The sequence below is a fragment of the Caenorhabditis remanei genome, chromosome IV (assembly GCF_010183535.1).
Source record: "Caenorhabditis remanei strain PX506 chromosome IV, whole genome shotgun sequence".
Lineage (NCBI taxonomy): Eukaryota > Metazoa > Nematoda > Chromadorea > Rhabditida > Rhabditidae > Caenorhabditis > Caenorhabditis remanei.
Window position 1 is genome coordinate 17,140,559 of NC_071331.1, and position 13,962 is coordinate 17,154,520.

Below are 13,962 nucleotides of genomic sequence, written 5' to 3' on the forward strand. Positions count from 1 at the left end.
ATCCTTATCAGGTTTCGCATCTGATCCAGCACTAACAGCTAGAGTCGAGCCCAAGTCAGTGTGAACGGGATCACAGCAACGCTATCGCAAACCGAAAATACATCTTCTTGTTTGATTGGTTTGGAACAGGAAGATAAGACAATGCTGCGTCAACTATTACGGGAACGTCTACGATACCCAATGGCTCCGGAAGGAACAGCGTGTCATTTTGATAAAAACGAAGGTCGAAGAGACCCCAGCACCCAGAACCAAGGAGTCCAGAGACAACTGCAACTCTCAGAGAAGATGAATCACAACAGGTTGTCAAGGCGAACCTTTGCAAGCAACAGACACGTAGAGGCTCTGGAGATTGCTCGAACAGTTCCTACTCACACGCCTTCCCAACGACAATCTTGCTCAGCTCATCAACCACATGCACCTGGCCAGAGTTACGTGAGGAAACTTGAGATGTTCGGAGATAACCCAGTTAATCCGTTCTTTCACTTCAAAACCGACGGAGCGATTCTCGAGTCGTCAACAAGCTGAAACCTCGGAATCCCAAGCAAATCGGATCACGAGAACTACAAGGAGAATTACAAATTCTGATCTGGAAAATCTTCAAGTTCTTCCCGAAGAGGGACGAATATTGAGGATTCGGTACGCAGTAATTATGGCAATTTGGAGCAATATGTTCGGCGGCTGCGGGAAAAGGAAAGAATCAATATCCTTTCTTGCTAATCAACCGCCCCACAGATAAAATTGACAAGTTCACGTGACTCGGAACATCGAACAGACCAAATTCAGTTCGATTGACCCACCAAAAATTGCAATAAAATTCCTTCAATCGAATCTTCAACACATCAGTCACTTGGAGACATTCAAGGAACGATTCTTGACAAGGATTCGCGCCTGTAGCAGTATACCGATTTGCCACGAAGATGGTTTGCTGTCTTGCCACGCTCAAGGAGAAGGAGAAATGCATTCAACAAGATCTCGAATCAAGGAAGACAACGGAGAGCTGATCCTTATCTTCAAGCAGCTGATGACAATAGATCAAGAAGAGCAAGAAGATCTTCACATCCCCCAGCTGGACATGTCAACAAAGCCAGTCGGACCGCAGGAAGCTGGTACGTCGTCGAAATCAGAAGATGATTCCGGCAAGGGCACGAACCAATCTGATGTCAAAAGCGACAAACTGGTGTAAAAAAAAAAACTCGCACACAGCTTCTCGTACCAGTCGAAGAGAAAGAGGATCATCTCGAAATTCTATCATCTCGCCGACAAAGCCAACGAGATCAAGCGAGAGATGAAGCAGTCCATACTGGCCAAGCTACGACGAGAAGCAAGAAAAAATCACGAGAAGATGCTCGTCGAGACGTCTTTCACCCAGCCAGTGAGGAAAGAAGCCTCATGTAACAGCCACTCTCCGAAGGAGTATGGAATCACCGAAGAGGTGGAACCAAAGCACGACTCCCTCAACGAGTACTTGGTCAAACACTTCGTGATGGTCAAAGGACGAGCCGACAAGAAGAGCAAGGAACATCAACTCTTTGAGTCGAAGGAGAAAAAACTCACGACTATCAACTCATTGACGAACCGTTACAACCCAGCTCTTCATTTCCCAGTATACACTTCATAGGGGCCAACATCTGCTTCCGGATGCCCAGCTAGAACTCGAAGTTGAAGACTCCCATAAAGGACGGAAATCCAAACAGGAAGTTCTGGTTCCCAACAATGGTCAAGAAGCAACCAGCAAGCTATCAACAACAGCAAGGAGGACGGACAAGTCCACGAACGAAGAGTTCGTGAGACAGACTCGCAACAGGCCGACAGAAGTCTCGGTCCAACCATCCAGGCTCAACGGCGTCGACGTTACCTGCGGTCTAGGACAAACAGTCAGGATTCGGTCAATCTGCATCCCCAGCTTGAGGACACATTGCCCAGTCAAAACAACCTGAGTCCACTAACAGGACATCGCCTCAAGAGGAGACTACGTACAGGAGCTGAAAGAGAAGGATCTGAAGGGAGACGGAACCCACATACGCCCGAGCAATTAGATCAACGGAGTCATCATCACAAGGTGCATGAAGCTTTCAAGTCAGGTAGCTCCATCGAAGAGATGGTGTTGGCCAGAAAGTCTCCATCACTCCAAGTTCGCATACATCATGGTCGACAAGGACCATAAACTGGAACATCTTTCTAAAGTGAAGCAACATCTATAGGAAAACGTCGGAAAGGAGTTCTTCCATAGGCTCAAGATTTGCACCTAACAAGGATACGACATAGCGCTTAGCGAGGACAAAGTACAGCGAGAACCGAGAGAAGATCTCTGTTCCTCAAAGTATTGCGTTACCTTTTTCCATCTATCGTCCCCCAGCGAAGGAGGATGCAAATCAAATGGATCCACAGCTGAATAATCATCCCGATGCAGCCACAAAGGGAAAAGAAGGTCAAGAGAGAACTCCCGACGCTCCTAGCGACTCGCAACTTCTTGCTACGACAACCGGAGCGAACCTTCTGTGCAAGGAAACCTCCAAAACGTCAACATTCAGCCGAGAAGAACTAGGGACGTTTTATACCAAGACGTCTGCACAATCTTCTTCTAGCCCTCCACGCTCAAACTCGTCAACGTCGGTGCGATGCAAGCGATGCAAGCGATGGAGGACGGATTGCCACGAGCTCATTTAATTTTCGAGCAAACACTCTTTCCTTTTTTATTTCCGTCGTCAATCATTCGTTATCGCCCAACATCTTAAACGCTTGTGCGTTTCATCCACTAACTAAAGCGGATATTCATTGCAGAACTTGGATCAGCAATTCCCCAGCTCGACGATGAACTTCCTGACAGGATTTCGCCAAAGAGCAACAAAAACGGTGAAAAAAGCGGATGACGAACGCAAAGAAGCGGACACCCTTCTTGAGTGGGACACGAGAGGGCTCAAAAGCGACATTCTAGCAATGAAGCAGAAAACTCTTAAGGACAAGCTTCCCGGACTGGAAGAGCTCGAAGCCGAACTTCGTCATTCAGTCGGCGAAGGAGGTGAAACTCAGGAAAGGCAGGACGCCATCAGAAAGGAAATGAAAGCTCATCTCCAGCAGATCAACCACGCGGGTGTCTCGGAACGGGTCAGGTCCACGATTGAGAAGATCAGTCAAAGACTATCAAACAACCTGTCCCCAGCACTACCTGTTCACCCATTAGGAGTAAACAGCACGTCTCTCCCGATCACCAGTATCGTGGGAACTACAGCCAACACACAAGCAACCGATACTACGAATGGGTCGAAGAGACTCAATAATATCGGAGCAAATAACGAAATGGCTCTCCCGGCTGTACTGGGAAGGTTAGAACACTCCCGCAACACCGAGTACTACAGTTGTGGAACGGATCGGGACCAGAGAAGCTCCAGCATCGATTCCTACGAATCAACACGCATAGTGCTCGAAGAGAGACTCTTCAGCCGAATGACTGCTATGGAGAAAACACAGGAAGCTACTGGAAGAGCTCTGAAAGAGTTGGATAAGTCAGTGAAAGACAAAAACTTCAACGACGCCAGAAGACTGTCAGCTATTGAAGCAGCAATCACCAAGATCGCAAACGCAGTCGAATTGCTACAAGAGCAACTTCAACATAGCGGATTCCACAATTCGAAGAGAGTTGGTGGAATCGGCCGTGAAGATACCGCACCTGTCGAAAGGTATTCTGAAAGAAAGAGGCCTCGATCAAGTGACATACTCGGAGTTTCGCAGGGAAGACCGAATACGTCGCAGCAAGAGGAGTTCTACAGGGGACAAAATCGCGTACATCCCGAGGAATACCAACAGCCCCAGCGTAAAAGACCATACCAAAAGCAGAGACAGGAGAGAAAAGTCAGATTCGTACCACCAGGAAAGATAAGGCCCTGCAGATATTGCGAGGCACCAGATCATTGTGCGAACGAGTGCAGTCTTCCAGTAGAAGCAAAGATGAAAATGGTGGCCAACAAGGTGATGTGCTTCAACTGTCTCTCAACTCAGCATGGCGTCATCGACTGTCAATCGAAGCTCAACTGCTTGAACTGCTACAAGCGTCACTACACTGCCCACTGCCCTCAGATTGAAGACAAGGAGAAGATCCAAGTCAGAAGCACGGAGACGGTGGACTACGAAGATGACGAGGAGTTGGAACACCAACTGCGCAACGGAAAAGAGGGTCAATCCTTCAACTGTTAATACAGATTCGCTCAACTCCCCAGCCGTTCCATCTACTAATGCCTGTCGCTGTCAACTGTTGTTTCGATTAACTAAATCAAACGCTAATTATCCAAGTCCCACAAGGAATGATCAAAGTCAAGTAACCCGTCTTAGAAACGAAGAGTTTCTTATCAGAAATCGCCGAACGGTCAACACCCAGCGAGAACAAAGGAGGCTTACGTGTCAATATCAAAGCCCAAATGATGTGTCAGAACCCAATGATGTGCCAAACCTAGGTCTCAACCTACTTTCCTCATCTTCAACCGGAAAGCAGGTTCGTCCGCCCCCGGAATGTCGCGCCCATAACTGGGTTGTTATTTACGCGACCTTTCTGCTCATCAACTTCGGGTCAATTCGCGCTATATTCTGATCGAAGAGATTAGTTTTATAGCCAGAATTTACTCTATAAATTCTGACAATATATTGTGTGTTCAACTCCCCCAACTTCTCGCTCAAATCTGTGGAATCTGCACCGGAAATCGCCTCCAATCGATAACTCGCGATTGGAAGCGATAATGCAACTGCGCTCCACTGGACAAAACTTCTGTTGCCAACAGCTTGGCGCGAAACGCCCGGGATTCTTCCAGAACGTTATAATTTGCCCGCGAAACTCTCTTCTATCGTTTCGCTCTTGTTCTTTACTCACTTCTCACATATTCCCCACCTATGGGACGGTGACTCGCTCACCGCTCTCTATTATCGTGTTCCCCCAGCTAGGTTTACCTAATAAACCGATTATTCACTACATTCTATTCTTAAAACCACTGAACCGAACCACCACTATTCTATCGATGCACAACCTCGTCTACTACGAGGAATTCTCTGGAACTTTTCCCCACAAATCCGCATTCTATTGGTGTGACGGTGCGGGCCTCACCAGCCAATCAAATCCCCGTCTCCACAAGATTTGATTCGGATTTGATTCAGAATGAATTTTTTTTTAGAACCAATAGAAGAATAGAAGAATGCTAAAATCTGAGGCAATGTTGAAATAGGTGTCCTGAATTTTCAGAATTTTCAGCCATATTTCTGTTCAATTTTCTGTAAATTTCCATGCGACCTAGTTCTCTTCTTCCACTCTGTACCGTTATGAATACTGTCAATACCCACTTATTAATGTTTTCTGATTTTTCTGAAACTCTCCAACAAGTCAACAAACCGTTTTCAGGCCCATTTAGTTCGTCATAAATTCTAAAAACGGTCACATTTCTCACCCAAAAACTCATTATTCAAATACATTCTCTTGTAGTTTGGCCATCTGATTCCAGAAACTTGTCAACATAACCCTATTTATATGTAACTGAAATTTCCTTCCCTTCTCTTATTTTTCATCCATTCCTCCACTTGAACATAAATTGTTGCTTTTTGCCTAAAAGAGAGACTCATTTTTACTCTTCTCTCTCTATATCCGAATATACAAATATCTCCAGAAGACGTCTTCTTTTTCTTCGTCTTTCTCTCTTCCAAGCCTCAAAAAAAGAATGCGGACGACGCCATCTGAGGTGCTTTCTCTCTTCACCCACAGCTCTTTTCTCTCCTTTTTTTTGTGCTTTCTATATATACTTCGAGTCTATATGTACATACCTTTTTTCATTTCTTTCCTTCTTCCTCCCACACCAAAAAACCCATCCGAAAGAAACAAAAAACGATGACGTGACGAGTCGTTTTTTCTTTTTGATCTACCTTCAGAAGAGGATTTCAATCGGTTCAATTCCTCTTCTGTATTCATAAAAATTAAACAAGCGAAACATGAAAATCGGATGAATCAAAGTACCATTTATCACGATAAAAGCAATTTTATTTTCTTTCCAAATAGAACCCAACAACTTTTGCATTGTTATGGTAAGAACACGAAAGAAAAAAACATTTTTGAAACTTTTTGTGAAAAAAGATATTGTATTGTTAGAGCTTTGAATAGATTGTCTATTGAATTCTTCATTTTTTTGTTGATTTTTTTATAAGAGAGTTGACGTGTCAGAAAAATTAACACTTCCTGAATACAGTTTTCATAAAATTTCTGTTTTTTAGAAGTTGAACAAGTTTATTTATAATCGAATTAAAGTTTCCTGGAACACTTTAAACTGCAAGGTTTTCTTTAGAAAGGGAAATTAAATTGAACAAATTAATTTGATTTTTAAAGAGTGAAGGGAATTACATTGTTTCCAGTATGTAGTTTGGTAGCTTTGTGAGAGAAATGATTGAAAGAAAAATCTAGTTTATTGCGTTAGAGCTCATACTGTTGATACTGAATTACAAAGAGTTGAGATGGTTCTGAAATATGTTGTATTCAAGCAACTGGTACTAAAATTGAACAATTCATCGTTCACCTTCTCCGCTTTCCCAGTGATTTTATTTCGTGAACCATTCAGGCAATACTATACCTGATTTGCACAAACCACTATCCAAGGATACTTTTCGCTTACGACTGTATCCAGAAAACTCAACGCTTCATTAGACTTCTGAAACTTTTTAGTTCTTACTATATCAATTTTCTTTTCCAACTTTTCCCTCTTCCACACAAAAATATCACTCTCCTCCCTCCCATTCCCCGGGTTCTTCTTTATTATTCAACCAAAAAACAAGCAACTCTTTACGCGCTTTTTTACAAACGTTGTGTTCTCTTTTTTTTCTGTTTGCATTCATCGGAGGACCCAATTATTTTTGTGTCAACTACTACTAAAACAACTGTAAATTGGAAACTGGGTCCCCCTCCCAACTCTATTTTTCAATTGTTGTTAATCCTATTTTCATGTCTCCTCATGTTTACAACCGTCTCTTTTTGAAATAAATGTCGACCGGATTTTCGGATCTACACCGTTACTTTCTGTCCCCTTCCGACCACAGTCATTTTGTTTCTCTACTTCTAAAATTTTGGATTTGGATTGTGGGTATAGTGGCAAAAAAAACTAGAAAACTTGTTGTTCATACACAGTCTATGACACAAAAACTGACACATAATACGATGAATTCATCGCTTCACAAATATTCCCATCATCGGAAAAAGATTCGGGGGGCAACGGATAATCGGCCTGTCATCTCAATTATAAATCTCTTTTCCCTCCCATTCTGACCTTTTGTCACTTTTCAGTTTTCTCTTTCTCTCTCATTACAACTGTCAAATGTTCCAAAATATTTACAATTCTGATTATCTCCACTCTCTTCTCACTTTTTCTGTTCCAAAAATACAAAAATACTGTAAGGCTCACTATAATTCTTGTAATTTCTGTAGCCTGTCCATTATTTCGAAGCTATCAGTTGGGGGTCTCAATTCGGTAATTCTGATTCATAACACTACCATTGAAACTTCTAACCTTAACTTGAAACTCTCCTTCCTGTTCTTATCAATATTTCCGCTTCCAATCATGTCACGTCATCTGATCTGACTCTTACTATTTGCATACCCTTTTCTTCCCATTTTCCGAAGTTGAAATCTTGCAAAATAAAAAGTTGAAACAAACTCGCATTGCCATGTGATATTCATACATATCTTCCGATTTGATCTACAAATGAGAAAAACGAGAAAGAACTGCCCGATTCTGATTCATTACCAACAACCTGGCCACGAGAAAAGAAGAAGAGACTATCATCTTTGGACAAGAATCTTTGAATTTACGTTTCTTTCCTGTTTTGTTCATTGATTTCCACTTTCAACGTGGGAGAATGTTTGATTTGAATTAAAGTGGGAGGAAAGTACGCTCTAATGATAATTGACAATTATTCTATTTAAAGCACAGGTTTGAGTCAACTGATAAACATTTTTCAGTAAACTACAGTTTTCTCAAACTTTTTTGATTTTTCAAAAATCAGTGTCTTGTTTGACTATTCACATCACCTGTTTCCCTACTACTTGGTCAACATTTTTATTTGTTTTGAGGAGGTGCAACTAGATACAAATAAGCTCAAAACAATACAAGTTTTGTTTTTTTTTCTTTTTCCCTGTCTTCCAAATAATTATCCAGCTTTCAAGAAATCAAGAAACTACTAAACTGTCTTTACTCTTCTTTTCGTTGTTGCCTACAATATATTTGTCATTTGACTTTTTGTCGATTTAAGAGCTCAATGACAAGCCAGTCGACATGCTCTTTCATTGGTACTTTTCTAATCAAGAGATCACTTTTCTCAAACTGATCATTTTGTTACTCATTCGAAACAAGACAATACATTTGCCACTTTTTGAACTATTTGCTCCCGGTCTCTGAATGATTTCATTCAAATGTCGTCCTACTTGTTAGCAAATAAAATCTCAAAATGGTCTTCTTCAGATGACATGAAGTGGGTGGATCCCGGTACAGCTGGCCGTAATTTTTTCGGATTGTTTATCATCGTCTGGAATGTATTTAAACTTACTCAGGTGCCAACAAGGCTATATTTATTGTTCTTTGGAATAGGTAAGAGGTGAAAAGAGCATTCTAATGGTTTTTTTTTCAAAAACTTAGTTTTTTGGAAATGCTTACTTTCTGCCTAATCGGTTCTATGCAGACTTGACAAGATGATTTCCAGATTCTTATTTTCAGAATTCACTTAACTGTGGTTTTGTTTCTATCGATATTTTGTAAGCATATTTATCTTCATTCAAAATTACAAATATTTTTTCAAAACCAGAATCTATTCTATAGTTTCTTTCAGTTTTCAAAAGTTGTGCTGCAATAAAAGTGATCTTTGAAAACAGTACGAAAAAGACAACTGAGAAATAATAAAACCCCTCCGATCATAAAGTTCAAATGATCAGTTTCTCGAGAAAAGTTTCGTGAAAATGACACTCAGATCGTCTTGTCATATTCTCTTTTTCTCTCACCACAAAGCAATAAAAAACATGAATAATATCTTTTTGCGTCTAGACAATAAATGGGTGACTCATAGTGTCTTATCAGAAGTCAGTTTCGACAAAACACAGTTTTCTGATTTCTTCCAAAAACTCCCGAATAAACATTTCTGTATTTCATAACATACGTTGCTCATCTCTTCAATCATATGTTCGGTTTCCGCGTGAACCGCCCGTTGACTCATATTCTTCTCTCTGCTTCTTCTTCTTTTCCAATTGTTTTGATTCCGACACAAACTATCTCTCAAGAGTGACCCCTGGTGCTCCGGAGAGTCCGCTTCTTCTCCTTTTGCCGCGACCTGTTTGTTTATCTCTTTTTGCTCATTTCTATTGCTCCGGCGACGAGAATACACAAAGAGACACCGGTTCGGATTGAGACCACTTTTCAATTGTGTGTACCTGATTTGATTCTCATCACTTTTTACCTTTTTTGACCATGATCATTTAATGAGTTCGAGTAGTTTTAGTTCCGAGCGGGTTGATGTTTTGTGGAAAAAAGCACCGAAATTCTGGAAGGTTTCCTATGTTTTTTCTGATGATTCAGATATTTAACGCTAGTGTTTTTTATATTGATTTGGTTCATCATTTGAAATGTTTTTATTTTCATGAACATTCTCGAGAACAACTCTTTTTTCATTGTTCTCATCTCCTACAGGGATGGTATTGTATACGTTTCCAAACTACGGAACCAACTATCACATTGTATCAAATTTCCCACCCACACGTATTCATAAATTCTAATTTTCTCATTCCGTTTTCTCGTCCAATCTGATTTTGATTCCTTTTTGATAACATACGAATTCTCACCATTATCATTAAACTTTACGATTTTTGGAAGTGCTCTCCCCCCGTCCTTCTAGTTTTTTCGTCATTCTTTTTTTCTCATTTTTTCATCACTTGGCGTAATCTTTTGAGATTTCATTCATATCAGACTCTGACGTGGCATCACTGACAATGAAGTACAATGAATAGAGAGAGTAAAAATGTTTCTTTTTGAAAAGGAAGAAAAACCATTGAAATCTCGTGGGAAACATTTTTTGCGAACGCCTCTTTTCAACTTTTGTTACGAATACAAAAAACACGTGGAAGTTGAGCTTTTCTTCCCAATTTTTGCAGTTTCCGTTGGCCACCAACTGTCATTTTTTGTTCAATTGAACTAGTATTATTGTCTGTTTTTTTCTTTTTCACTCTCCTCAAGTCAAATGACTCATTTCCAACCAATGCCGTTCGATTTCTTTTTTTGATTTTTATTTCAGAGGCTTCTGATTCAGCGTTTCCGATCACCGCTCAAACCACAATAAATAATAATAATTTTCAAAAATCACCGCCGCCCGCCTTGAGAAACTTGATCCAATGTGCAAATAAGAACTCTTTTCTCTCATTTTCACTATCAAACAGATCAGTTTCAGACTGTTTGAAAAGTGCACATTTAACTGGGCGATGACTAGGTTTGGGAAGAGAAAAAGAGAGAAATCAAACGACGAGAGAGATCAAACTTGGATTGTTTTATCAGTTGATCATAACGAGAAATATGAAAAAATAGAGATATTTATTAGAGGAATACTTCTTCTGTTTCTCTTCTCTCATCTAGTGAGTTCTCACTTTTTGATCTTCGTAATAATCAGAGAAAAAGGAATGTGAAATCAAAAAATGACGTTCATTTCGCAAGCTCCGGCAGAAAACGTTGTCATCATGGGTTTAAGGGAATGCAGGATACGAATTAACTGATAGGTGGGAATACAAATAGTCTGATGTAACCATTACCACAAAGAGTTTTGGTTTCATAAGATATTTTTGAGGAGTTTTTAGTGGCGGTCCCTCTACAGTAATCTTATTAACTTCAGTTGAAATTACTAACTTTTCAGGGCTTTTCAACATATTTTTCCAATTGATTACTTTTCGTAACGTTCCTTTGAAGATCAGCAGAAATATTCGATATCACCCGAAATCACCTAGATACTGTATGGTACTCACTATATATAGATGGTCCATTTGGGAGTAAGAAGAAGAAGCCATAAGTATTGTCTAGGGTAATTGATTATTGAGAATTGAGTTACCAAGCCATATGTTCCGATCTAAGAATCTTCCTAATACATTTGCAAGATGTGCAACTCTCCGCATCCAAACAATCCCATTTTGTCATCTAAGAACATTTTCGTTTTTCCTCTCCGAAATGATACTTCAACCTTCTAAACCTCCGAACTTTGGAATTCTAGTCATCAATCTTTGTTAGACCTAAAAAAAGTTAAATGACACTGATAAGGCCTTACGAAATGACCATCACCTCTTTCCTTACGTAAGCCTCGCATAAACTTTCGATTTTTGAGCAACAAGCCCTCCCGCAAAGATTACTTTTTGTCTTCTTCCTTAATGTTTTCTGAGTTTAAGAACGAATATTTTCTATTCTCTTTAAGTCATCCTCTTAACTTTCGACCTTCTGCTGTAAATGCAAATTCGAATTCCTTTCTGATAATGACGCAAGTGGTTTTTACGGAGGAGGTGGAGAGTACACAGTTGTTAATTGATTGATAACTGAAGAGAGACGAAATTATATTTATAGTTTTCAATAAGGTTCATGTTGTAATCGGGAGTAGATCAACCACAAATCATGCTCTCTCTAATTCTCTATGTTCTCAACAGAATCCAATATGTTTCTTATCATTTAGTTTGCGTCGTTACGACGTGTAGAAGCACAATTGAATTCCGAGAAATTGGTGGAGAACTGATAAGAGAAAGAAATATCAGCTAGTTGATGTAGTTAGATCGAAAACTTACAGATGAAAAGAATAGAACGGAATTCGGAAGTGATAGTTGTTGGCAAGAAGAAAACGTGGGAGAAGAGGAGATTAGAGGTTGGAAATTGACAGTTTACGGGTAACGAACAAAGAATGGAGTGGCAGGAAAACAGGAGGTATTAACTGTGGAGAGACTCAAAGAGAGCAAGAGCTTCCGTAGATTTCGGAGAAATAAGAATACAGTAGTCATCTCCTGAAACAACCTGTTCCCAGTAGTCGGTTCTCTAGGTCATCCAGAGTTCAGTTCCACGAATTCGCCAATAAAAAGTTCCCCCCAACTAAAAATAGATTCTTATTCTTTTGCCGACACTCTCCTATCATATTATCAAAAAACAGACAAAACCAACATGTGTATTCATCAATTGATACCCTCCTTTACCCTACTACTTTTCTACTTTTACTACTTGCTTCTGACCAGAATAGGTTTCCTTTCTCGGTCATTCTCCCCATCATATCATGCTTCTTTTTTCTTCTCCGCCTTCTTCGTTTTTTCATGTTTCTGCATGAAACACCGCCTCGTTTTCAGGTGAGTATTGCCTCCGCCCAATTTGCATTTCACAGTGTCCCGCAAAATCCTTCGTCCACCTCCTCTGAGAAGTCGTCGTCCCGTCTGACTGTTGTTACGTTACTATTCAGGCGGAACATACACCATCATATTTTTATTTGTTTCTCTTCTTCTTTCTCTCTTTTTCTATTTGGGATTCCCCCCTCTCTCTCTCCTCAAAACTCCGCCCACTTTTAGTTGCAAGAGGGAAGAAGAAGAGAAACGTTAAGACAGTCTAGCAATGAACTTTTGCAAAACGGAAACCACCGACTGATTGATATCATTTGAACGTGGTTCCGAAATAAGTAGCATACAAAACTGTGTCTCTTATCTTTCGTTTTGTGACCTAATTGGTAGGAGCTGGGTCAGGAGTTGTCCTGAAATTTTCAGTTTTCAAAAAAGTTCAAAGTTTTCTATTTGTCATCTTCCAGGTTATATAAGAAAAACGATGATTTCAGCCGGTTTATTTCAAATATAATTTGTTGTTGAACTCTGAATTAAACTTTCGGAGTTTAACTTACTGAAAAAGTAGTTATGGATTACTGTAGCTGCTCCCTTGTTCATATTTTTCTTAGTGATAAGAACTTCGTAGGATTTTAAAACCAGAAAAGCTTCTGAAAACTACAGTAGAAGCCAGATAAGTGTTCTTCTTTTCCAATTTTGAGTAACTTATTTTAATATTTCTAGTTGATCAACCATACAAAAACAAAGCTTCTTTAAGACACTTTCAGAGTTGGGATTGTTTATTACACCTAACACTTTTCTGATGATGCTTCATATAAATCTGCATTCTAGTACCTAATCAATTTCGGTATCTGTCTGAAAACTCCTTTCCATTTGAATGATTAAACGTGAGTTGATCTATGAATAGTTCAAAGTACTGTATAATCTAGTAGCCGTTGTAAATTTTCATAATCTTTTTCTCTCCTCTATACTGTTTAACTCCAATCCTCTTCTCCGTCACTTTGCATCTGATTTCATATTCCACTTTTCCAGTTGCCAAAAACCATTTTCCCCCGTTTTCCAAGTCTTTCTATTCCATAAGATGTTTGATGCCACGTGGCACATTATCATCTGGAATGCCAGCTTGCCAATCGGCAGAAAAACTTTTTTGTCTCCTTGTGCCGTCACTGCCGTTATCATTAATCAAAAGGCTGGCTGCCTGCCACGTCCCCCCACTGGAAGGATGAACTATTATCAGACGATTTCGGTTTGGCGCGTAAGAAACAAAAAGAGAGGAAACCTAGAGAGAACAAACTCTCTTGTTCAATTATTTATGATTAAAAAGAGGAGAAAGTACGTCCGGGTACTCTTGCTTTATCAATATTTGATTTGAACTTAACCATGTTTTTTTGACAAATTGATGATGAAGAAGCCGAGTAATCCATCTGACCACCGTTCACTTTTATATACATAATATTGTATACATATATGAAATGAAACTATGAAACCCGTTTAATAATCCGCCTGTCCGTCTATCCCGTCCATCCGATTCTCTCTTTTCTGCATATATTCATTCCCCTTTTCCACCACCATTTTCCGCAATTACCGTCTCCCGTTTTCCCGCATTTTCTGAAATAATATTTATT

General features: G+C 39.9%; 1 protein-coding gene across 1 annotated transcript; it reads left to right on the plus strand.

Annotated features, from left to right (window-relative positions):
* Window positions 1-1,285: 1,285 nt before the first annotated feature.
* On the plus strand, window positions 1,286-1,618 carry GCK72_014771 (uncharacterized protein; the record flags this gene model as incomplete). The annotated part of the gene is made up of 1 exon (XM_053730453.1): window positions 1,286-1,618. The coding sequence occupies one exon, from the start codon at window positions 1,286-1,288 to the stop codon at window positions 1,616-1,618; it is 333 nt and encodes a 110-aa protein (XP_053585225.1).
* Between the last annotated feature and the right edge of the window lie 12,344 nt (window positions 1,619-13,962).